Genomic DNA, 26,507 nt, shown 5'->3' with positions numbered 1-26,507 from the left:
ATTTAACAACATTCAGAATAAATTCGGTAAATGCTTGGATTTAATTTTCTCAGACGATTCAAATTGTTTTGTAAATCGATGCCATCCCCTTACCCTGCCTGAAGATGTGTATCATCCTGCTCTCGCGATGTTTATGGAATCTCATAATTATCTGAGCGTTCCTCCAACGTAATGCGAAAGACCCCTCACCGGTTTCTGTTTAGAAAAGCCAATTGGTCTAAAGTAATACTCGAAGTATCGAGAATAAATTGGCCTGAGTACGATGGGGATATTGATGAGAGTATATCCCATTTTAATAATGTACTATACGGAATATTTAAAAAATGCATACCTACGTCCGAAACCACTGCTATATCATCATCGGCTTGGAGCACTAAAGAATTGAATCGCCTGAAAAATCAGAAGACGCGTTCATTCAAACGCTACAAACTTTCTGGATCAATGACTGACTATGCCGCCTACTAAATTTTACGTCACAAATATAACACATTGAACAGAATTTGTTATAGGAACTATATCAGTAGGATTAAAAGCCAAATTTTTGTCAATACTAAGTCGTTTTACCGCTTTGTTAATTCAAAAAGGAAGATAAAAGGGTTTCCTTCTACAATGAAGATAAATGATCAGTTTTCCAACGATAGCTTCGAAATTGATACCATGTTTGCGGATTTCTTCGAATCTACTTATTCAAACACCTATGATAACCCGCCATCGAATTATCCTTTCAGATTGTCTCCTCTAGATTCCCAGGCAGTCCCATATATATGTTCTGATGATGTTTTAACTCATCTGGAAAATCTAAAAATTTCTTACTCTAGTGGTCCGGATCAAATTCCGTCGGTAGTGCTGAAATCTTGTGATCGATACTTATATCGACCTCTAGCCTGTTTGTTTAATGCGTCCCTGAAGCAAGGGGTATTCCGCAAGAAGTGGAAAGAATCATTCATTATACCACTGCATAAAAATGGAAGCAGAACGTGTGTTATAAATTATAGAGGAATAGCGAAACTCAACACTATTCCTAAGGTATTTGAATTGATTATCACAAAGCAGATTGCTTTTAGAGTATCTTCATTAATTGACTTTTCACAACATGGCTTTTGCAAGGGTAAATCAACGGTGTCCAACTTGCTCGAGTTTACAACCTTTGTATCCAAGTTTTTGTATCCTTGTTTTAAGACTAACTGTGAAGTTGATGTTATTTATACTGATTTTAGTAAGGCATTTGATAAAGTTTCTCATTCTATACTTTTATTCAAACTTGATCGGTTAGGATTTCCTCCTTTGTTCTATCTTGGGTTTCTTCTTATGTGAAGGAAAGAAAACAAACAGTTATATTTAATAATTGTTGGCCTCGGTTCATAAACGTAACTTCTGGTGTTCCTCAAGGCAGCCATCTTGGTCCGGTTTTGTTCCTGTTGTTCATTAATGACCTTCCTAGTGTTTTGAAGAGCTGCAAGCCGTTGATGTACGCTGATGATGTCAAACTTGTAATGCCTATCCGCTCACCCGTGGATAGGACATGTCTTCAGGCTGATCTGAATTGTCTTGGTGACTGGTGTAATGTAAACGCCATGTCACTAAACCTACCTAAATGTAAGTTCATGTGTTGTACAAGGAAGTCCTTCCAATCCCATGATTATGTTATTGGCGACTATGTAATCAAGCAAGTCACTAATTTTATTGATTTAGACGTTACAATGGACCCAAAACTCGATTTTAAACTTGATATTGAATCTTGCGTGAATAGCGCTAAAGGTACTTTGGCTTTCGTTAAACGTTGGTCTAAAGAATTTAATGACCCATACGTTACAAAAACTCTTTTTACATCATTTGTCAGACCTACTTTGGAATATGCTTCAATAATTTGGAATCCGCGTTATCAGGTTCATTCTGACAAGCTGGAATCGGTCCAGAAACAATTTTTGCTTTTCGCTTTAAAACACCATGGGATCCTTCTAAAAATCTTCCCCCCTATTGCAGCCGGTTAAAACTAATACAGCTGCCCACATTGCAGAGCAGCAGGGAGATGCTTGGTGTCTTATTTATTGTTAAATTAATAAGAGGGTCAATAAATAGCCCAATTTTGCTTGGTGAAATTAAGTTTAACGTTCCTATTAGGCCATCTAGACATTTTCATTCAATTTTTGTAGCTACATGCAGGTCGAATTATGAAATGCACGAACCACTTCACTGTTTATGTCGTGATTTTAATAAACACTGTAAAAATTAAGACGTCTGCGAATCGTTTCTTGGTATTAAAAAATACCTTTTAACTACACTAAATTTGTAATTCGAAATGAAGCAAAGAACGCTAAACCGTGATATACTGTTCAACCCTCTGTTTCAAATTTGAGGTACCAGTTACTTCAAACTTGTTTGCAAAATTGCGTTGTGATCATTATTTTTATATGTATGCATTCAAATTTACTCTGTATAAATTCTATTCTGTATATATTTTATCTACTATTAATTTGCTTTATTGTCAATTTCATAAATTATTATTTACTAGCTCCTTCATGAGTACATTTTAACACATTTACAACATTTTATCTTTTGCTTACTTCTAAGTTTTTAATTGAAATTGTCAAGCGTTTAATTCAATACTATTTAAATATTATTTAAAATTGATGACTGCTTATGTTGTTTATATGGTGTATTACATCTGAGATTTAAGTGTCGGTATATTTGGTCTGTATAATTGTTTAATTTGTAGACTGATAAATAAATAAATAAATAAAAAAATTGGGAGTGTAGAAAATGAATTTTAAAGACATATTTACTCCTGAAAGAAAATAAAAAAGTATATTAGATACACATTAGTGTATATATATGTGGGATTGACAGACGGACGTAGGACAACTAGAAGCGGACATACCTTTTAATTATACACTGCACTAATTGCATCCCTGCAATAGTTAGACCGGCAACCCGAACTAGACGAAGAGAGCCTGACACAAGTTAGTTAAAAGAGACGAACGACAATCAAGTTTGAAGTGCGGTACCGACAACACGTATATCAAAGTATATGTAAATGTAATAAACGCTAATATACACGTTCTAGTAATTAACCGAGTTTTAATTGGAACCCTAGACAAAGAAATCCCACAATTGGGGGCTCGCCCGGAATTTTTTACAGTCGTTATACAAGTAAAAAAAAAAAAATTTTCTAAAATAAAATCGGTTCAATCGTTAAATTGCTGCATAAATTAGAAACGCGAACGTGTATGTATGCACATATTATATGGGCGCACTGCAACAAGGGCAGAGGTAAATCGCAACGCACATAGCAGAAGGAGAAAAGTACCGCATCTTCGATTGTGTAAAAAGCATCAACTTTTACACAGAAAACTTGGGAAAATCGTGGTGTGTAAGTAAATGCAAATTAAACCACCCGAAATAAGAGCCAGAAAAATAACGGAACGAAGAAACGGTTATACCGTGGCAAATAACGGCGTCATTCAGTGGAGATCTCGTTAGAGCAGTAGCAGAGCGCAGCCAAGCCTCAGTTGCGCGAAACAGCAAGAGTAAGCAGCGAACATTAAAATTCTGTCAGCAGCAGCAGAGAAAGATCAAACAATTGGTATAAGTTGCAATTTGAATAAGTTTGAAATTCAATTGCGTGTGGCAGAATTGTCTGCGAGTTGATAGCGAGGAAGGTTTGATCTAAGTTTTACTGCAGTGTGTATTGGAAATTGTGGCGTCGACAGAGGTTCGATAGTGAGAACAGTTGAGCTGGCACATTGTGTTCCAGGTAACGAAGGGTTACGATTGCAGTGGAAGAGTGGAAGTAAAGCAGAGCTGAGGTCAGTTAATGCGTGTTTGAGTGAAACAGAACGAAGGCGTTTGAAACAGTAGTTGGCTACAGCGACGTTACAGGCGAGATCAAACTAAATGCAGTTGTTCGAGTTATTTGCAGATAAGTTGTTATAAATATATGTACGTTTTGTGTAATACATGTATGTGCACTGTTCGATATTTCTGGTGAGCAAAGTTAAATTGGAGTTTGTATGTCTGATGACGTTTTAGACACATTCTGTCTTGAGTAAAATAATTCGATTGATTAAAACAATCATACATAATTTCGACAGTTTAGAAATTAAATCTTAATTGCAAAATAAGTACATTGAGCTTCAGTTCAGATAAAGCCACTATTTGAGCAAAATAAATTTTGACCGCGTTTAAATATACTAATTACATTTTGTGAATTTGGGCTGAATTAAAACAAACATTCAAGCAATTTGAGTGCACTGTATCAAACTAGAACTGTCGAATAGTTTTTAATTGAGTGAAAAAAAAACATTTCTGTTTAAGTTTGTCTAAAAGTAAAGCGAAAAAAAATTTACTTCTCAAAGTTATTTTTGAAATCGATTCAAAACAAATTCATTCAAGAGTTGAATTTTAAATTAATAAACACTCAGATTTTCTTGTAAACCTTTGACTTAAGAAAATAAAGGAAACATTTACTGGTTTTTCACTTTGTACGTAAATTTACACTGCGATTTACGCGGAAATAGTTCACAAAACCTGTTTACAGGAAATTCTGAGTACAACCAATATATTGACAAGAAAGAAAATCTTTTTTTGTGATTTTAAGTATTGATACAATTTGAATACATAATATACCTCTTGAGTTGTAAACCATATTTATTGTAAAGACGTCGACATGGACGTAAACGAAATTTTAGCATTGAACTTGAACGGTCTTAGGGAAAAACTAACATCGTTAGGACTATCAACTAGGGGACGTAAACGTGAACTCCAAGATACGCTTTTAGAACACTTCGGCCTTTCCAGAGAAGAAGGTGATGATAGTTCAGATTCGGATGGAAGTTTTCAGAATAGGTTGAACAATGCGACTCATAGCTATTTTAGTCTTCGAGACATTGAGGATACTCTGTCTTCGTTTTCAAGGTGTGGGCAACCTGACATTAATCAGTGGTTGCAAGAGTTTGAGAGTAATGCAGCTGTTGTTAATTGGAATGACCTGCAAAAATTTATTTATGGAAAACAACTCCTTAAAGGTGCGGCTAAAATATTTGTTAGGAGTCAGAGAGAAATTAAGGATTGGAACTCGTTAAAGTCCATCCTTAAAGAAGAGTTTGAAGTTAAGCTTAGTGCAAATGAAATCCATCGCCGATTAAAGAACAGACGTAAGAGGGCAAATGAAAGCTTTCTAGAATATTTGTACTCGCTGATGGAAATTGCAAGCATGCTAGATATGGATGATGCCAGTATCATTGAATATTTTATTGAGGGTATACCCGATACGAGATCCAATAAACAAATTCTTTACCAAACTATCACTATAGCTGATTTAAAAGAGAACTTGCGCGTATATGAAAAATGTCATGGACAATTCCAAAGTTTAGGTAGTAGAGCGGTTCCACAACCACCTCAAGGGAAAAATACAAACAAAAGTGAAACCCACGGCAGCAAAGCGTGTTTTAAGTGTGGAAAAGTAGGGCATCTGGCTAGGCATTGCACTCGTTCGGCTGTTCGGTGCTTTAAGTGTAGTCAAGTTGGTCATAAAGCCAATGATTGTAAGCAGCAGACATCGCGTACTGAAGAAAACAGCGAAAACAAGAAGGTTCATGTAGTTACCGACGGCAAAGAACAAGCAGATATTAAGCCAGTTGCGCGAGATACATGCCTATTTAGAGATTTAGAAATCAACGGGCACACATTTTCAGCTCTTTTAGACACGGGTAGTGACATTTGCGCGATAAGATACGACACTCTAGTGAACATTAGATATGTTGATCTACAACCAAAAATTAAAACCTTGTATGGCATCGGTAACAAAATGATTAAAACTATCGGATGTTTCACCGCGCGTATGAGTTTAGATGAAGTCGAAGTCGACATCGAGTTTCATGTCACTAAAGAGAGCGATATTTTGTACGACGCTATCTTGGGTAAAAACATTTTGAGTCAAGTCGATATAGCCATAAATGACGAAGGTGTAAGATTTTTAAAGAAAAGAATTGCAACTCAGGAACTCGAGAATAGAGAGAAAACACCAGTTAGCAAAAAATTAGTTGTGAGTAAGGAAGCGAATATAGGCGAATTGGAGAAAGAGGTTGAGGCAATGTTGCAAATTGGGGTTAGCGTGAGCGTAGAGCCACAGTGTGAGCTTGATCATTTACAACCCGATACAAAAGCAAGTGTACTAGGTCTGATTACAAACTACAGATGTGTGAAGGAAAAACCATCGCCAATTGAGATGAAGATTATTTTGTCGGATGAAGTGCCCATTTACCAAAGACCGCGCCGACTGTCCTATGCAGATCAAGCCGTTGTCGAAAAACAAATTGAGGAGTGGTTAGCCGACAATATTATCCAGGCCAGCACATCCGAGTATGCGTCACCGATAGTTCTCGTTTCAAAGAAAGATGGTACAAAATGATTGTGCTGCGATTATCGTAAATTAAATGAAAACATTATACGCGACAACTTCCCCATGCCGTTGATTGACGACGTGCTGCAAAGACTTCAATCGGCAACTTTCTACACAACATTAGATCTTCGTAACGGATTTTTCCATGTACCATTAGACATTGCGTCACGGAAGTACACGGCTTTTGTCACACACAATGGGCAATATGAGTTTCTATATGCTCCATTCGGTATTTGTAACTCCCCAGCAGTTTTCACGAGATATATTCATGCGGTGTTAGGAGAGCTTATCCGCAATAAAACAATTATTGTATACATGGACGACATAATTATTCCTTCAAAGAGTGTGGAGGATGGGTTGACTAGTCTGAAAAGCGTGTTGGAGACAGCAGAGTTGTACGGGTTACAAATAAAATGGGAAAAATGCCAAATATTGAAGAGGCGAGTTACTTTCTTGGGCTACGTTGTTGAGGCATCAACTATAACACCGTCGCAGGAAAAGACTCAGGCAGTACAGAATTTCCCTGTTCCGACTGACATTAAAACGTTGCAACGCTTTTTGGGACTCACATCGTATTTTAGGCGTTTCATTCCGAACTATTCGTTGGTGGCTAAGCCACTGACTGATCTTTTGGGAAATCATGCAGAGTTTCGACAATTAAAGACTGCGTTGGTGAATCCACCAGTACTCCGACTATTCGATCCAGCATCGCAAACGGAGATACACACGGATGCTTCTATGCAGGGATATGGCGCAGTCTTGCTGCAAAGAGACTCGCAGGATAGATGTCTGCATCCCATCGAATACATGAGCAGGAAGACTACAACCGCGGAACAGAAATACCACTCATATGAATTGGAAGTTTTAGCCATCGTAGCAGCGCTCAAAAAGTGGAGGGTATACTTAATGGGAATCAAATTTAAGATCATTACGGATTGTAACGCGTTTGCGCTTACAATGAAAAGACAAGAAGTACCCTTACGAATTTCGCGTTGGGCTATGTACATACCTTCAGGATTACCAATATGAGATAGAGCACCGTTCAGGAAAACAGATGAGGCATGTGGATGCGTTAAGCCGTATGCATTGTCTAATGATGACTGATAGTTTACGACACAGAATACAGGAAGAACAGCTTAAGGATGACAAGCTGGCAGCGATACGGAAAGTTTTGGAACATGAAAATTATCACGATTTTTATATAAAGCATGGTATTATCCATAAAGATCTCGCTAAAGAACTTATGGTAGTACCAGCACCTATGGAACGAGAAATCATCGAGATAGCTCACAGACAAGGACATTACGCATCCAAGAAGACACAAGATTTGGTTGAGAGAGATTTCTTTATCTACGATATAGCACCCAAGGTTACACACGTCGTGAAAAGCTGTGTAGAATGCCTAGTCGCGGAGGCCAAAGCCGGGAAAAAGGAAGGAATGCTAAACCCCACCAATAAAGAGGACAAACCGCTTGTGACATTTCATCTAGACCACGTCGGTCCTATCGAAGAAACAAAAAAGCGATACAACTATATTTCAGTGATCATCGACGCGTTTTCTAAATTTGTTTGGCTTTACCCCACCAAGAGCACAGGTAGCGACGAAGTGTTAGATCGTTTAGAGAAACAATCGGCGATATTTGGAAACCCATCCAGGATTATAACGGATAGAGGGACTGGTTTTACATCAAATGCTTTCCAAGACTACTGTAGAAGTCAGCACATTCAGCATCTAGTTATAACCACTGGTGTGCCACGCGGTAACGGACAAGTGGAGAGGGTCCATAAAGTAGTTATGCCAATGTTGACGAAGCTTTGCATCGAAAATCCCAAGTTGTGGTATAAGCACGTAGACAGAGTTCAACAACTAATAAATTCCACGCCGACGCGAAGCACCCAGCATTCTCCGTTCAAACTCTTAACTGGTGTCGATATGCGCGTTAACGCAAACCATGACATTCGAAGGTTGTTAGAAGATTCAGTTATAGAAGAGCTGGAGGCAGAGAGGAACACAGTGCGGGAGGAAGCGCGTGAAAACATATCTCGCATACAAAAGGAAAATATGAGAAACTTCAACAAGAACCGCAGGAAAGCAACAGAGTATGAAGTCGGAGAGTTGGTCGCAATTAAGCGCACACAGTATGGAGCAGGACTTCGACTGAAACAAAAATTTTTCGGACCATACAAAATAAGAGAGAAACAAGATCACGGTCGCTATATTGTACATAAAGTTGGTGACGTCGAAGGTCCGAGAATAACGCACACAGTGGCAGAGTACATGAAGCCATGGAATCCTTCATCCGAGTCGAATGAAGCATCAGGGTGGCCGAATGTGGGATTGACAGACGGACGTAGGACAACTAGAAGCGGACATACCTTTTAATTATACACTGCACTAATTGCATCCCTGCAATAGTTAGACCGGCAACCCGAACTAGACGAAGAGAGCCTAACACAAGTTAGTTAAAAGAGACGAACGACAATCAAGTTTGAAGTGCGGTACCGACAACACGTATATCAAAGTATATGTAAATGTAATAAACGCTAATATACACGTTCTAGTAATTAACCGAGTTTTAATTGGAACCCTAGACAAAGAAATCCCACATATATATATTATATTATATATATTTTCTTAGGCTGGATTTATCTTTCAATTCAGAACAAATTTTTTGTTTACATTTTTCTCGTTCTTGATTGTTCGGAACTGGACGATGAATTCAGATTTAGGGCTATATATTCTCATGTAAATTTAAAAATGTTCATACAAATTTTTTGTTTATCGGGCAGATAGGTTTTAAAGTTAATTGAGAAAACGGTTTTAAATATGTTTTTTTGTTTACCCATTTTCGCATAGTTATTGATTAAGTCGTTCACTATCATCTCGTAGGTAAGACTTTTGTGTTTGCATAGAAAAGAAGTAACGACCTTTTCAAAAGAATCCCACGCTGCTGGCTCCACTGGTGACAATAGTTCTTTGAAATGGTTATTGGTCATCATTTTCCTTATTTGCGGTCCCACAAAAATCCCTTCCTTTATTTTTGCTTCTGAAATCTCTGGAAAGATTGTCTTCAAATGATGAAAAGTTTCGCCTTCTTTGTCCAAAGCCTTGACAAAGTTTTTGATAAGGCCGAGCTTGATGTGGAGCGGAGGTAGATTCATTTTTTCCTTCTTAATGTTATCCACCCCAACTTGAAACTCGTTCTGGCCAATCCTTTATGATGTAGTGGTCTTGACGATCTCGGCTATCCCATTTGCATAGAAAGCACCAGTATTTTGTGTATCCACTTTGTATACCACATAGCATTCCACCGACTTTAAGATCGGCACATATTTTCCAATCATTGTGGTAGTCGATAAATATGCCACTATTAAATTATACACACACTGTTTTATTTTTATAAAATACCTTTATTATAATCACTCCTAAATATATGCTAGCAATTCGTTTTAAAAATTTATATCAGAATGAAAATTTTTGAAACAATCATTTCAAAATTGAAATATAAAAAATTAACAAGAACCAAAAATTCAATTTATTTAAAGTAGGTACATTTAAAGTTGAGATTTAACGTTAAATAAATTAAAAGTAACTTTCTTTTTTTGTTTTTGTGTTAGATATCTGTATTTTATCAATCATTGCTGGTTTTAAACGATCAATAGGAATAGATTTAATTTCATTATTTATCTCAATTTTAAAGTTTTTAATATCTTTTTCAATAACTCTATAAGACCCTCATACGGATGCTGCAAGGAATGTTTGTTTATTACACGTACAAAAACAAAATGACAATCTTTTAAATCTTTTGGAACAAAAATACCGCTAGAATTTTGATGATGATCCAAATTTGATTTAAAATTTTTAAAATTTTCACGCAAACTACTTAAAACATCCGCTGAAGTTACATTCTCTGTAGTTGAAACAAATAATTCACCAGGTAATCTTAAATTTTGGCCATAAACCATTTCAGCTGGTGTTGCCGAAATATCTTCCTTAAAAATCGATCGCAAACCCATAAGCACTATTGGTAACTCTTCATACCAATCCCTGGACCCATTCCTAGCCATTATTGAAGATTTACGTTCTATCATTCCATTAGCTTGGGAATGATAGGAAGAAGTCGTTATTTGATGACTTCCAAGAAGTTTCGTTAATTCTGAAAACAAGTTTGAAGTAAACTGAGATCCCTGATCCGTTGTTATTTCCAATGGAACCCCAAAACGTGAAATATATTCCTCAAAAAATTTATTTACAACCGGAACTGCAGAAATATCTCTTAGCACGAATGCCTCTGGCCAACGTGTAAATCTATCAATTATAGTTAATATGTAACGATATCCCTTTGAAACAGGCAAGGGTCCGACAATATCTAAGTGAATGTGTTCAAATCTATCTTTTGGAATTGGAATTTTCACAACTGGAGATTTTGTATGACGATGTACTTTCGATTTTTGACAACTTATACATTCTTTGGACCAAGTATTGATGTCTTTATTCATTTTTGGCCAAAAATATTTCTTAACTATCAAACGACGTGTAGCTCTACTACCAGGATGTGAAATCCCATGTAACATATCAAATATTATTTTTCTTAAATTGTTTGGAATGAATGGTCTAGGATTTTCTCCTGACACTTCGCATCATATATTAAAGTTAAGAACAGGAATTTTTATTAGTTTCAAATTTAAAAATGTTTGCTCTGAGGTAAGTTTGCCTAATTCACTATCTTGTTTTTGTTCACTTTGTAAAATTTTTAAATTAATGCCCGAATTATTAATCGCTTCTACTTCAAACGCACGAGATAATGTATCAGCTACAACATTTTCTTGTCCTTTAATATACCTAATATCATTCTTAAACTGTGCAATGAATTCCATATGTCTAGTTTGTCTTGGACTGCGTTCTGTTTTTGAATTTAAAGCAAATACTAGAGGCTTGTGATCTGTGAAAACTGTAAATTGACGTCCTTCCAGAAGGTAACGAAAGTGTTTAATGTTCAAATAAAGAACTAACAGTTCCCTATCAAATGCACTATATTTAATTTCGGATGGAGACAATTTCTTTGAAAAGAATGCAAGTGGCTCTGATTTATTATTAAACGTTTGATGTATGACACCACCTATTGCCGTATTGGATGCATCTACATTTAAAGAAAGTTTTGCATCTTTGTTAAAATGATTTAACAATATCGCAGATGCAAACTTTTCTTTAATGCATTCGAAAGCTTTATTAGATGTATCGTCCAAAATTAAAATCTTGTCTCGTTTCTTATTTGTTCTATTAATTAAATCATAGATAACTGTCGTAAACTCTGCTAATTTTGGTACATATCGATGGTAATAATTAACCATACCAATAAATTTTTGTGCCTGCTTAATAGATTTTCGACGATCAAAATTTCGAATGGCTAAAACTTTCTTCCGAGAGCCTAATTCCCGTGTCAGAAATATTATGTCCTAAAAAGTCAACATTTGTTACGCCAAAAGTACATTTACTTGGTTTTATATTTAAACCGTACTCCGTGAGGCGCTGAAATAGTACGCGAAGATCTTTGAAATCTTGTTCCTGTTGTTGTTGTTGTAGCGATTAGGTTACTCCCCGAAGGCTTTGGGGAGTGTTATCGATGTGATGGTCCTTTGTCGGATACAGATCCGATACGCTCCGGTAACACAGCACCATTAAGGTGCTGGCCCGACCATCTCGGGAACGATTTATATGGCCACATTGAACCTTCAGGCCATCCCTCCCTCCCCACCCCCAAGTTCCATGAGGAGCTTGGGGTCGCCAGAGCCTCGTCTGTTAGTGAAACGGGATTCGCCGCTCGAAGGTGAGGTTGACAATTGGGTTGGAGAAGCTATATGTTGCGCTACACAACCCCTTGAATCCCAAAATGTTGTTCCTCATTTTCGCTTGCCACTAAGAGATCATCAATATATGTAAAAACAAAGTCTAAATCATCAACTACTTCATTAATAAACCGTTGAAAAATGTGTGCGGAGTTTCTAAGCCCGAAAGGCATTCGTACAAATTCAAACATGCCAAAAGGCGTAGTAATTGCAGTTTTATAGATATCCTCTTCTGCCATTGGAATTTGGTGGTAAGCTCTTACCAAATCTAGCTTCGAAAATACTTTCTTATTTCTGAGATTCATGTTGAAGTCATGAACATGGGGCAAAGGATAACGATCAGGGACTGTTACAACGTTTAATCTTCTAAAATCTCCACAAGGACGCCAGTCATTTAACTCCTTCTTGGTACAAGATGCAAAGGAGATGCTACCACTGAATTAGAAGGCCTACATATCCCTGTCTTTACTAAAAAATCGAATTCAGTTTTAGCTACTTTGTATTTAATAGGGTCTAAACGCCTTGGTTTAGAAAATGGTAAATACCCTTCAGTGACTAGTCTGTGAACTGTTGTATGTCTAACTGGTTGTGAATAATCTGGTTCAGAAAATAAAGAAGGAAATTCTTTCAATAACTTTGTAAATTTGTTATCAACAGCGAAAACTTTTGGTAGCGAAACATTACAAACACATGAAATTGTGTTAACTGAAAGACTTGTTACCGGATCTACTAAGCATTTGCGTTTAACATCAATTAAGAGACCATATTTACACAGAAAGTCAGCACCGATAATTGGTTTAGCTATATCTGCTATTAAAAACGTGAACGGAAATTCGCGACGCAGTCCCAAATTTATAGTTAAAAGTTTTTTACCGTATGTCGAAATCGTTGAACCATTAGCTGCGTTAGAATAATATCTGATGACTTTTTCGAACATGAAGATTTTGAAACCGGAAGCACTGAAATTTCTGCTCCACTATCTATTAAAAAATTCAATTTGTTTGTTTTATCAAAAATAAATAAGCGACGTGTAAAGGTGTCTAAATCTCCGTTGTTTGTCGCCGCAACAACGGATGACTTTAGTTTGACGAACTATTGTTATTTTTAAAAGCGCATGGTTGTTCGCACTTCAAAGCCTGATTACCAAACTTATAATGATACCTACAGAGCCAATTTGGGTTGTCACGAGACTTTGATCTATATCTATAGGGACTTCTAAAGCGATTCCCACTAAAAGATCGGGACCTTGAATAATTTTGACTCATCTGATTTTTAATTTCACTGATCTCTAATGATAATTTTTCAAAATTTTTGCAAATAATGTTAGTTGTTTGAACTAAATTTGAAATAATTGTATTTTCGCTTTTAGAATTTGGAAAATTACTAACTGAAGCTATTTCATTTTTATTATAAGCTTCCCAAATATTATCGGCTAATTTAACTAATTCACTTATTTCAGTCGAATTCGAACTAGCAAGGATAATACTTAAATTTTTTGGCAACTTCCTTATCCAAAGCTTTTTAAGAATTTCCTTGCTAAAATTGTTTCCAGAGAGTAGCACTAGAGACCGATAAAATTCAGAAGGTTTACGATCTCCCATTTCTGAATCGGGTAACACTCGATCTAACTTGGCATTCTCACTTAATGAATGCCGTTCAATTAAAATTTTCTTTAATGCAGAAAATTTGTCATCTTCAGGAGGATTTTGAATAAAATCAAGAATTGTCATAATTACTTCCTGCGGAAGTGCAGTTATGACATTCATATTTTGTCCCCTCCTGAGTAATGTTCTTTCGACTAAATTGCATTTCAGCATGGATGAACCATGCTTCAGGGCAATTAGTCCAAAATTGGGGAAGTTTTACCGATGTAGCAAAAATTTCGTTATTTTGATTCGCATATGGATTTGGTAAATCATTTTGAAAATTTTCATTATCCAAATCAATAAGCGAATCGTTTACTTGATTTCGTGGTGTAGATGTACGTGTATTATTTGATGGTGAATGAAACATTGTTAATAAAAATAATTACAAAAATTATATTATAGGAAGAAATAAAAAATGTCCGGAAAGGAGCGTTTAAAAAACAAAAATTTTTAATCTATTTTGATACATATACATATAAATAATATAAATTTAAATAAACTAAATGTTAGATACAGCTCACCAAATCCCTTTATTTGTTGTTGATAGTTGTCGCAATTATATATTTTTACTGATTTTGAAATAAGTTGTTTGTCCAGAAGATCCAAAATTTCGTAACAAATGTCCTAAGTTCCTTCTCCAGACGTTCTCTGTACTCACGGGCGGGCTGTTGTTTCTATTACATTTGTTGTTGTTGTTCTTGTGTGTTCCGGCTTTCTATTGTAGTTGTTGTAGTTGCTGCTGCTGCTCCTTTAAGTTATTCGATATTGCTTTTGTTGTATTTTAACGTTTGAAATCTCTGCCTCTGAACGATGATGATGTACGGTAGCAATTGTTTGAAGTTGGTGCGATGATAACGTGTTGGCGCCACTTGCGTACTTTTTATTGTGTTGGTTGTTGATAATCACGCAGTGGAATTTGTTGATGTCACGTTTTAGTTTAATAGTCGTTTTTCTTGGATCGAACTAACTGTCAAATAAATCTGCCAACTCCGTCTTATTCTCTGACTTTAATTCCTCAATAATTTGCAATACTTCATTTAAACCACCATTTTGTTTTGCACTTAATATAGTATTCAAGGTACGATGATATAATGTTGTTTTGAAATAATTCAAATATACTGGATGGAACGAATTTTGACGCTCCAAATTCTCAATGTAGTAGTTGATTCAAATCACATTCGATCGGTTGCGTATACGGCTTTAGAATATTAAGTAAACTATCTAATCCAGCTGGTGAATCAATGGATACTGATGGTATCTTATTATCTTGTGATTTGTTGCTCAACTGCAGTGCTACTCCATATGATAATTTAGCACACATACACCAAAAAGGTTTCTTGTTTTATTTAACTATTATCTAATTATTTAAATAATTAGTAGATTATATAATTTTTCAATCACGCATTTTCTTCGAATAAATTAAGTTATTTCCACGATTCACGACTATTGTGACTGGCTGGATCGCCAATGTGGTAGTCGATAAATATACCACTATTAAATTATACACACACTGTTTTATTTTTATAAAATACCTTTATTATAATCACTCCTAAATGTATGCTAACAATTCGTTTTAAAAATTTATATCAGAATGAAAATTTTTGAAACAATCATTTCAAAATTGAAATATAAAAAATTAACAAGAACCAAAAATTCAATTTATTTAAAGTAGGTACATTTAAAGTTGAATATAAATATAACCCTACAATCATGTTCTTCGTATTTGATTAATTTGAGCAATTTTTGCATTATCTCATACGTTTCCTTCGTATTTACTGCATGTGGGATCGGGATAGATGGCGTTTGGTTGCCAATATGCAATAATACGGCCTTTAAACATAATTTATTGCCGTCTATGCATAATCGCCACTCTTTTGAATCGTATGGTTCACCAAACTGTTTGAATAGATCAGCAATGTCTTTGCAGTAACAAACAGTGTCTTATAGTACTTGGAAAATTGTTCGTGACGAGTTCTATTTTCCCGGATTTTTCCCGACCAAGGAATGTCATTTCAGTGTAACCCCATTTAATTTGTTGCGTCCCTCCCACAAATTGTCATCCTCCCAGCAGCTCCTTGCAGCGGGACTGCTCCATATTCTCTTGCTCCGGGAAGGTATCGAACCCAATCCGGGTCCGTCTCCTGACCCCGGTCCTGAGAAATGGTTTTGCTGCATCTGCCGGAAAAGAATCTTTTTAGGACGGTCATACTCTTGTCAGTGTGTCTCTTGTAAAGGATGATTGCATCGGACAGGTTGTTCTGGGCTTGATCCCAAAACCAGACGTCGACGTAACTTTTATAAATCTTTTGTGACACCTTGCTGTTCACGCCCAAGGGCTTCCCGTAGTCTACGCCTTAGCTTAGAAGGTCATTGAATCCGCCTCGGCTCGCTTCATTCCCGCCGGTATAATTCCCGAAATTCGGTCTCACTTTCCGGCGGAGGCCCCAAATTTAGCGAGAGAACGTGACCATATAAGACAGCTCGATCCCGACGACCCCCAAATAAGGGATATAAACCTACACATCAGATTGCTTGTGGATGAACACAAGCGGGCGAAATGGGAGGAGCACCTAAGCGGTTGTAACCTCTGCCGGTGTAGGTAAACTGGTCCACCGTAAAGTCCCTATCGAATCCGTCTAAGCACAATGCAAAATTTCCATCGCCTTTGGCGATAAAGTGCTGTCGGATGCGAAAAAATGTCCGAGCGCTTTCTGCCGACAATATATTATGCATTCTACGGTCGACAAAGATATACGGAGGGCCAACAGATACGCACATAAACATAAATTCAGCGCCTCGCCAATTACCATCACCGCCAAAGAGGATGAGGATGCCATCGGTCATGCTAAACCACCCAAAGCAGTGGGCCCAGACGGCATAGCCATGTCGATGCTTAAAAGCGTAGGGAAAGAGGGCTTCAAATATTTAGCGCATGTCTTCAACCTGTCTCTTTCCACCTTTGTCATTCCCGAAAAATAGAAAATGGCCAAGGTGCTCCCGCTACTAAAGCCTGGGAAACCAGCTAACATAGGAGAGACATATCGCCCGATATCTCTCCTACCGCCAGTAGCCAAGACGCTTGAAGCCATTTTGCTCCCCTACTTCAAAGCAAATTTGCAGCTAGCCTGTCATCAGCATGGCTTTAGAAAGCTCCATAGCACCACCACCGCGCTAAATGCCATTAGCACCCAGATAAATTGTGGTTTAAATCAAAAGCCCCACCATAGAACAGTACCCGTTGCGCTAGACCTATCAAAAGCTTTTTATACGGTCAACCATGGCACGTTACTGCAAGACCTGGAAGGGTCTACCCTTCCCCCATGTCTTAAAAGGTGGACCGCAAATTATCTGGGTGGTCGGCAGGCATCGGTGCAATTCAGAAACGAAACATCAAAGCCAAGAAGAATTAAACAAGGGGTGCCACAGGGTGGTGTTTTATCCCCACTTTTGTTTAATTTCTACCTTCGCCGCCAGAAGAAGTTACTATCGTTTCCTACGCCAACGACTGCACAATAATGGCCACAGGCCCAGGCCCACAGATCGATGAGCTATGTAAAAAAATAAACGGCTACCTCCCTGATCTCTCCAGTTTCTTCACATCGCGAAACCTGACATTATCACCGACTAAATCATCGGCGACCTTATTTACAACATGGACGTCCCAAATGTCGACCAATTAGAACGTCCACGTCAATGGCACTACCCTACTGACTGTCTTACACCCCAAAATCTTGGGTGTGGCGTTCGATCAGGATCTACATTTTGGTGAGCATGCAGCCGCAATTGTACTGAAAATCCAGAGCCGTAATAAAATCCTCAAATCTCTTGCTGGCAGTACTTGGGGAAAAGATAAACAAACGCTCATTACCACATACAAAGCAATTGACCAGCCGATTGCATGCTACGCGTCCCCTATATGGTCGCCAAGCCTTAAAACTACTCACTGGAAGAAACTACAGGCCTGCCAAAATACTGATCTCAGAATCGCCACGGGCTGCCTTCTTATGTCCCCAGAGCACCATCTACATAATGAGGCGCGAATACTCCCCATCAGGGAGAGAAATGGGATGCTAAGCAAACAGTTCTTGTTGAATACCCAGAAACATGGGCATCCTGATGGATGAGCAAATACCGCCTAGGGGCTTAAGGAGTCATCTCCGTAAGCATTATGAGGAAATACGGCACCTGAGAACTCAGCCGTATGAAGCCAAAAAACACAAGCAGGTCTTCAGTGAACTCCCCAAACAGGCGTCGGAGCTTTATGCCGGGAATTGCCCGGTGAATCCAGTACTCAAAGAACAGTACCCAAAACTTGCGGAAGAGGAACTCACACTCCCCAGGGAAAGGCGAGTCACTCTAGCTCAACTTCGATCTGGATACTGTAACAGGTTAAACTCTTACCTACCCAGAATCAACCCCGACATACAAAATGTATGCCTCGCTTGCAATGCGTCCCCACATGACACCAACCATCTCTTCAATTGTAATGTGGAACCGACGCACATAGGTAGATTTTCAAGTTTTGGGCGGCGAAAAATATTTTATTGCCTATATCTTCTTAAAACTGTTTAGTAAATGAAAAATTATAATAATTTGTGTAATTAATCGGTTATGTTAAAAAAATAGATGCTACACTGTAACACTAAAAAATTTCTGCGCAGTGAGGCTATTTTTCTTGTTGTACAGCTAGAAGTGTGATAACTTAGTTCTGTCTTTATCTAGGGTAAATTTTTAATAGGTTTTATGAAAAATTATAATAATTTGTATAACTAATCGGTTATATTAGATTAGATATTGCACTGTGTAACACTGAAAAATACCTGCGCAGTGAGGCTATTTTTCATGTTGTACAGCAACAAGGGTGTATCAAACCCTCTCTCTAACCCCTTATCTGCAAGTATCTGCAGCTAAATTTAATGCAGTTGGCAAGCTAATTGTGCCAAGTACCATGTTCGAAACTAATTTTCACTTGGACGGACTTGAAAACATAACAAAACTGGTTTGAACACCAAAAATTAAAAAAATATTTTTTTTAACATCCTAAATAAAATAGGTTCATTATCAATTTATAAATTTAAAAATCACAAACACACAGAATCCATTACAATTACTCAATTCAATTGTCTTAAAACTTAAAATATTCACGTTAAAACATGCGATTTCACACGCTTCCCAAGGCAGTCGGTTCTATGTACCGGAGCGACTCGGGATTTTTCCCGACCAAGGACTGTCATTTCAGTGTGACGCCATCTAATTTGTTTCGTCCCTCCCGCAAATTGTCATCCTCCCAGCAGCTCCTTGCAGCAGGACTGCTCCATATTCTCTTACTCCGGGAAGGCATCGAATCCAATCCGGGTCCGTCTCCTGACCCCGGTCCTGAGAAATGGTTTTGCTGCATCTGCCGGAAAAGAATCTTTTTAGGACGGTCATACTCTGTTCAGTGTGTCTCGTGCAAGGGATGGTTGCATCGGACAGGTTGTTCTGGGCTTGATCCCAAAACCCGATGTCCACGTAACTTTTATAAATCTTTTGTGGCTCCTTGCTGTTCACGCCCAAGGGCGTCCCGTAGTCTACGTATAAGCGCCCCCCACTACCTGCCAGCAGCCCCGCTGCTCAGCAAGCCACAACAATTACCCGCTGCTGCTCGCGCCCCACGGCGCCAACAACTCAAACAGCTGCTACCACTCATAACTACAATCTTCGTAGTAGAGTCGGAAGCAATGCTGAGCAACAGCCCCTGCCCCCGTCTTCTCCCCCCCCCCCCCCCCTCTTTCCGGCAGCAATCGTGTAGGTCAGGGAAACAGACTCTTAGTCCCTACCTCCGTTTGCACCGTTTGCCAGCACAGAATATATATGTTTGCGACATCCGCCCAATGCAGCTCCTGCCTTGGGTGGTGCCACTTCCCTAGATGTTGTGGTCTCCGCGACGGCAACCCCCCGACGGGTTTCATCGCGCCATGTCGCAAACCCAAATCATCCGGGTACCCCAATGCTTGCCCAAGGACGCCCAGTCCGAGGGCCACAACAGCAATTGCGTCCTGGCCTTCCCCAACCCAGGCGTAGTCACCCGTCACCTACCCCCAGAGTGGCGACGTCTCCCCTTATGCACTTCAGAATTCTGCAGTTAAACTGTAATGGACTAACTGGGAAGATTACGGAGATAGTCGATGTCATGAAGCGGCACAACAACCGAATTGCTGCGATTGAAGAGACTAAACTCACAGCAAGATCTGCATTGCAGACCTGCTCTGGGTATAACGTCCACAGGAAAGACCGCGAGAGCGGAAATGGAGGCGGTCTCGCGTTTATCATACACCACTCTGCGCAATATTATATATTTGATCCTGGCATCGACCGCAGGGACAATGTCTTAGAACGTCAAGGCCTATCTGTCCGGTCAGGCGATGCAAACCTAGAAATCATCAACATCTACATCCTTCCTGCCACCTGTTGCCCCAGTGGATACCGCCCCAATATCAGGGCCTTACTCACTGGCAACAATCGCATTATCTTAGGCGATTTCAATGCCCATCATGATCTATGGCATTCAAAATTGCGGGCGGACAGTAGGGGTGAGATGTTGGCGGATCAAATAGAAGAAACGACGTTCTGCACAATAAACGGAGACGCCCCCACACGTAGGTGGGAAGCTGTCACAGCTCGCCAGATATCTCAATCGTGAGAGCAGAACTCGTAAACTGCGTCAACTGGCAGCCGATGGTAACATTGGCATCCGACCACCTGCCCATACTTATTTCGCTTGAGCGTAACGCCGAGTTCATCGTCACTGAAAAACGCACTTTCATAAACTTCAAAAAAGGAAAGTGGGAAGAATATAAATCCTTTACAGACAGCCGCCTAGCTGCCCTCCCTATCCCGACTGATGCCCGCCAAGGGGAGCGTGCCTTCCGTAAGGTCATTAAATCCGCCTCGGCACATTTCATTCCCGCCGGGAGAATTCCCGAAATCCGGCCCCACTTCCCGGCGGAGGCCGCAAACTTAGCGAGAGAACGTGACCTTATAAGACAGCTTGATCCAGGCGACCCCCAAATAAGGGATATAAACCAACGCATCAGATTGCTTGTAGATGAACACAAGCGGGCGAAATGGGAGGAGCACCTAAGAGGTTGTAACCTCTCTACCGGTGTGGGTAAACTTTGGTCCACCGTAAAGTCCCTATCGAATCCGACTAAGCACAAAGACAAAGTTTCCATCGCCTTTGGCGACAAAGTGCTGTCGGACGCGAAAAAATGCGCGAGCGCTTTCTGCCGACAATATATAATGCATCCTACGGTCGACAAAGATAGACGGAGAGCCAATAGACGCGCACATAAACACAAATTCAGCGCGTCACCAATCACCATCACCGCTAAAGAGGTTGAGGACGCCATTGATCGTGCTAAACCTATCCAAAGCAGTGGGCCCAGACGGCATAGCCATGCCGATGCTTAAAAACCTAGGGAAAGAGGGGTTCAAATATTTAGCGCATGTCTTCAATCTGTCTCTTTCCACCTTTGTCATACCTGAGAAATGGAAAATGGCCAAGGTGGTCCCGCTACTAAAGCCTGGGAAACCAGCTAACATAGTTGAGTCGTATCGTCCGATATCTCTCCTATCGCCAGTGGCAAAGACGCTTGAAGCCATTTTGCTCCCTTATTTCCAAGCAAATTTGCAGCTAGCCCCTCATCAGCATGGCTTCAGAAATAACACTACCACCGCGCTAAATGCCATTAGCACCCAGATAAATTGCGGTTTAAATCAATACCCCCACCATAGAACAGTACTCGTAGCGCTAGACCTATCAAAAGCTTTTGATACGGTCAACCATGGCTCGTTACTGCAGGACCTGGAAGGGTCTACCCTTCCCCCATGTCTTAAAAGGTGGACCGCAAATTATCTGGGTGGTCGGCAGGCATCGGTGCAATTTAGAAACGAAACATCAAAACCAAGGAGAATTAAACAGGGGGTGCCACAGGGTGGTGTCCTATCCCCACTTTTGTTTAATTTCTACATATCTAAGCTACCTTCACCACCGGAAGGAGTCACAATCGTTTCCTACGCCGATGACTGCACAATAATGGCCACAGGCCCAGGCCCAAAGATCGATGCCCTATGCAATAAAATAAACGGCTACCTCCCTGATCTCTCCAGTTTTTTCGCCTCGCGAAACCTGGCATTATCACCGACTAAATCTTCCGCGACCTTATTTACAACATGGACGCCCCAAATGTCGACCATTTTGAACATCCACGTCGATGGCACTACGCTACCGACTGTCCTACACCCCAAAATCTTTGGTGTGACGTTTGATCAGGATCTACATTTTGGTGAGCACGCAGCCGCAATTGTTCCGAGAATTCAGAGCCGTAACAAAATCCTCAATTCCCTCGCTGGCAGTACTTGGGGAAAAGATAAAGAAACGCTCATGACTACATACAAAGCAATTAGCCAGCCGATTACGTGCTACGCGTCACCCATATGGTCGCCAAGCCTAAAAATCACCCACTGGAAGAAACTACAGGCCTGCCAAAATACTGCTCTCAAAATCGCCACGGGCTGTCTTCTTATGTCCCCAGAACACCATCTGCATAATGAGGCGAGAATACTCCCCATCAGGGAGAGAAATGAGATGCTGACCAAACAGTTCCTGTTGAATACCCAGAAACCTGGGCACCCCAACAGACATCTGATTGATGAACCAGCACCGCCTAGGGGCTTAAGGAGTCATCTCCGTAAGCATTTTGAGGAAATACGGCACCTGAGAACCCAGCCGTATGAAGTGAAAAAACACAAGCAGGTCCTTGGTGAACTCCATAAACAAACGTCGGACCTTTATGCCGGGAATTGCCCGGTGAATCCAGTACTTAACGAAAATTATCCAAAACTTGCGGAAGAGGAACGCATACTCCCCAGGGAAACGCGTGTCACTCTTGCTCAACTTCGTTCTGGATACTGTAACAGGTTAAACTCTTACCTATCCAGAATCAACCCCGACATACAAAATGTATGCCCCGCTTGCAATGTGTCCCCACATGACACCAACTATCTCTTCAATTGTAATGTGGAACCAACGCCTCTAACACCCCTTTCCTTATGGTCCACCCCTGTTGAAACGGCAAGTTTCCTTGGACTCCCGTTAGAGGATATTGATGACAATTTGTGATCGGTCGCGGCTATTAGGTGGGGCGAAAAACCATAACACGCGTTTCAGAAATAGCTAAATTCCGATTAAGGGAAGGGGTACAATTATTGTTCCCCTGTCTATTCTTAAGCTGTGCGAGTGCCTTGTTTTTTGTAATTGTGGCAACTTTCAGAAATTCAATTGTGGCCGCCTAAATGTCTAAAATCTACCTATGTGCAACGCCTCTAACACCCCTCTCATTATGGTCCACCCCTGTTTAAACAGCAAGTTTCCTTGGACTCCCGTTAGAGGATATTGATGACAGTTTGTGATCGGTCACACCTATTGGATGGGGCAAAGCACTGCTACAACAACATGTAGTTCGGTCTTTTCCTTTGACAATTCCAAATCCCTTATCCAATCATTGAGTTGAGCTTATGACAAAGAGTTTCCTTCGTTTTCCGTTAGAAATCCAGTACAAAATCATGCCGCGTAATCAGATACTGCTATTGGCAATGAAACTGGAGCCAGTATTAAAGTTAAATTTGATTCTGGCAATGTGGCTTCCGTTTAATTTAGTTCTGGTAATGACACTGTAGATACCCTCGCATAGGTTACTTTTCTTGACTTTCCAACACCAAGTACTTTTGTAGTACAAATATAGCAGTCCGTTGAATGGCAAGTTAGTTCCCTCCACCTCATTGGTGTAATAAATTTCATATGTCACCTAAATAGATAGTTTCAGAAATTAGTCAGTTATGCATTAAAAGGGAGCAAATTCCTAATTTTAACAACGCACCTTTTTGTTCCGGTTTCCGAAAAAATCAATTCGACTCGACATGTGGTGCACACAGTATTCAGTGTCCATGGTTTTTCATTGTTTTTAGGCTCAATTCTAAAATACTTATAGTATGTAACTTTCAAAGGATTTGAAAACACATGTCGCATCCTTTTAACGATAAATTGACCGCAGATGAAACAGAACATATCTGGATCATTTGTACACTCAAACTCTCGCGCCTCTTTGTTCATATTATATTTTTAAGTAAATGACGGGTTATAAACTGCAATTATAAACTGGACAGTATCCTTCGAGCCTTGCAGTTGTTATGAAGGAACAAGGCGCATGTACTATTATTTATACTTAGATCGAGTAAAAATTCAAGCCTACCTAGACAAAAAGGTTCCCTAGTTCTACAAAGAAAAAACTATCTGCCTTAAAAATATGCAATAAAAAGTTTTCGAGATCCTTCCTCGCAAAGTACAATTTTTTTTTTTTTGATTTTTACAATAAAAATTGAAAACATCTGTAATGATTGTTCATTATCTTTGAATCTGCAGGGCCTAGCAAAAAGTGTTGTATGTGCAGTTTATAGCAAATTTTATTACCTTTTAAAAGCTTCCAACCGTTTTGGAATTGCTCAAATCGTTCTTGAGATATATTTGATTAACTGGACCCAATTTCTGTTTTTTTTTTTTTTTTTGGAAAAAACGGTTATTCGTAAATACCTTAAAAACGTTACCATAGAATTAAAAATAACTTTGATTTTTGGAATCAGGGGGTGATTTGACATAAGATTTCATAATGGCGTGTCTGGTGCATTGTGGCTGTAAACCACTGTAATTAATGTAGTAGTTATATGTTTCTAATATATCTTCTCTATTTATTAAAGTATTACACCCAGCTGATGATAAATTTTCTGTAGCTGACCAGTTTTAGATCTCGACGCTTGACAAACCGCTCCCCATCAACGACTCTGCAAAAAAAAAAAACAAAAAAAGAATTATAAATATTAGGGCAGTGCCCTGTCATAGCGTCCCTTAAAAAAATCATATCTATCATACGTAGTTATTTTCAAAAACCTTTACAGAATGCCTGTTGATTTGATATATATAAAATCTACCCTTTGCAACACATTTTGTTAATCAAAAAAATAACTATTGTCTGTCGGCTCTGGGATCTTACTCTAGAAATTCTAGCATGGAGTATGCAGGATCAATATTTACTCTCACAAAAAGCTAAGTTTTCAACGAACACAAATAAACAAACGTTTGTCAGAAACCTGCGCAAACAGCTACGATTACGATCACGGATCGAAAACGGTATCCACCCATTTAAATCCCTAATATAGTGAGTACGCGTTGTTCCTAGTTCCATTATTTTATTAACCCAATACACCATTACGGAGCTATAATGATTTAAAAAACGGTATTCTATCACGGATGATATGTAACGATTCGACCCCAGATGTTTGCTTTAGTGATTTCGTTTGTGGATACCATTATTTATTAATAAATCTTTGAAACTAACCAAATAAACCTATTTTATAGATTTGCTGATTTATTTTTTTTATTAGATCACTCACGAAAATGCCTTTGCGCTTTTTAAAAACGTTTAGTTTCATTGTAAAAAATGCAATCAGCTAATCGACAATCATATTTTTTCATAGTTGCTTATTTGTGCTAGATGATGAAATTTTCCAGCACGAATTCCCAGCGAATTTAAATGTCAAAACTGTGCTCTCTCGTTACAAGTTTTTTGCCTCACCTAATGAGGTTCAGTAAAAAGCTTTGTTTTTTTTTGTAAACAGGTGCAATTTAAACTCCTTACATTTAAGGAAACGCTCGCAAATTTTAATTTTTTTATACAATCTCAACACAAACATAACAAATAAAACGGGGTATTTATGCATATTAAATCTTGTTTTTTCTGCATTCATGTCAAGAAGGCATAAAGTTTATTGAATGATAAGCTTTGACCAAAGACAGAAGTTGATTAAATACAATTGCATGAAAACTACATAAACTGATAAACTTATCAATCTTGAAAATTATTTGTTTTGCAGATATGTCCTGTCGTTCCCGTCTTGCTGTTTTAAATGAAAAGCTATCAACTTTGGAGCGTCGTATAGATTACTTGGAAGCATGTGTCACCCAAGGAGAAACGCTAACATAATTTCTGATTTCAAATAATAATAATTAATATAAAGAAATAAGTAAAATGAATAGCTACATCTACATAAATAGAGTGAATAGAGTCTTGAAACTTGAAACACACATCGGAATCCGATGACAATTTAACGTGAGGGGAAAAAACTGCTAGGTGGTCCAGGGATCGTGAAAATTAAAAAAAAAACGTCCGAACTTGGAAATTTTGCTCTCGGGGTTTAAGGAACGTACCGATAAGATAGAGATCTGAAACCTTGAACATAGCTTCGGGCTTTATTACGTTGTAATACTTAGGATAAAAGGGTTTTCTAGATTACAGATATTTTGAGATATTTTGAAGGTCCACTTAAAAAATATAGAATCCTGCGACCGCTATTTAAGTAACTTCCCTTAGAGCTAGATTCTTGAAACTAAAAAAAATACTTCAGAAGCCGATGGCAATGCAACACGAGGGGAACATTTTTTCTAGGTGGTCCAGGGATTGTGAAAATTCAAAAAATCTTCCGAACATGTAAGTTTTGCTTTCGAGTTTTAAGGAACTTCC

At 38.9% G+C, this 26,507-nt stretch overlaps 1 protein-coding gene across 1 annotated transcript in view; it reads left to right on the top strand.

The window, feature by feature from the left end:
• The window catches only part of HSPC300 (haematopoietic stem/progenitor cell protein 300), a 57,589-nt gene extending 31,518 nt beyond the window's left edge, over positions 1-26,071 (top strand). Inside the window, exon 2 of the mRNA XM_067772973.1 lies at positions 25,861-26,071. Within this exon, the coding sequence (XP_067629074.1) occupies positions 25,861-25,970 (110 nt within the window). The 3' untranslated portion in view covers positions 25,971-26,071. The remainder of the gene's footprint in view (positions 1-25,860) is intronic.
• The last annotated feature ends 436 nt before the right edge of the window (positions 26,072-26,507 follow it).

Source organism: Eurosta solidaginis, chromosome 3 (assembly GCF_040869045.1).
Source record: "Eurosta solidaginis isolate ZX-2024a chromosome 3, ASM4086904v1, whole genome shotgun sequence".
Taxonomy (NCBI): Eukaryota; Metazoa; Arthropoda; class Insecta; order Diptera; family Tephritidae; genus Eurosta; species Eurosta solidaginis.
Note: the sequence above shows the minus strand (reverse complement) of the source record. Positions and strands in the feature narration are given on the sequence as shown.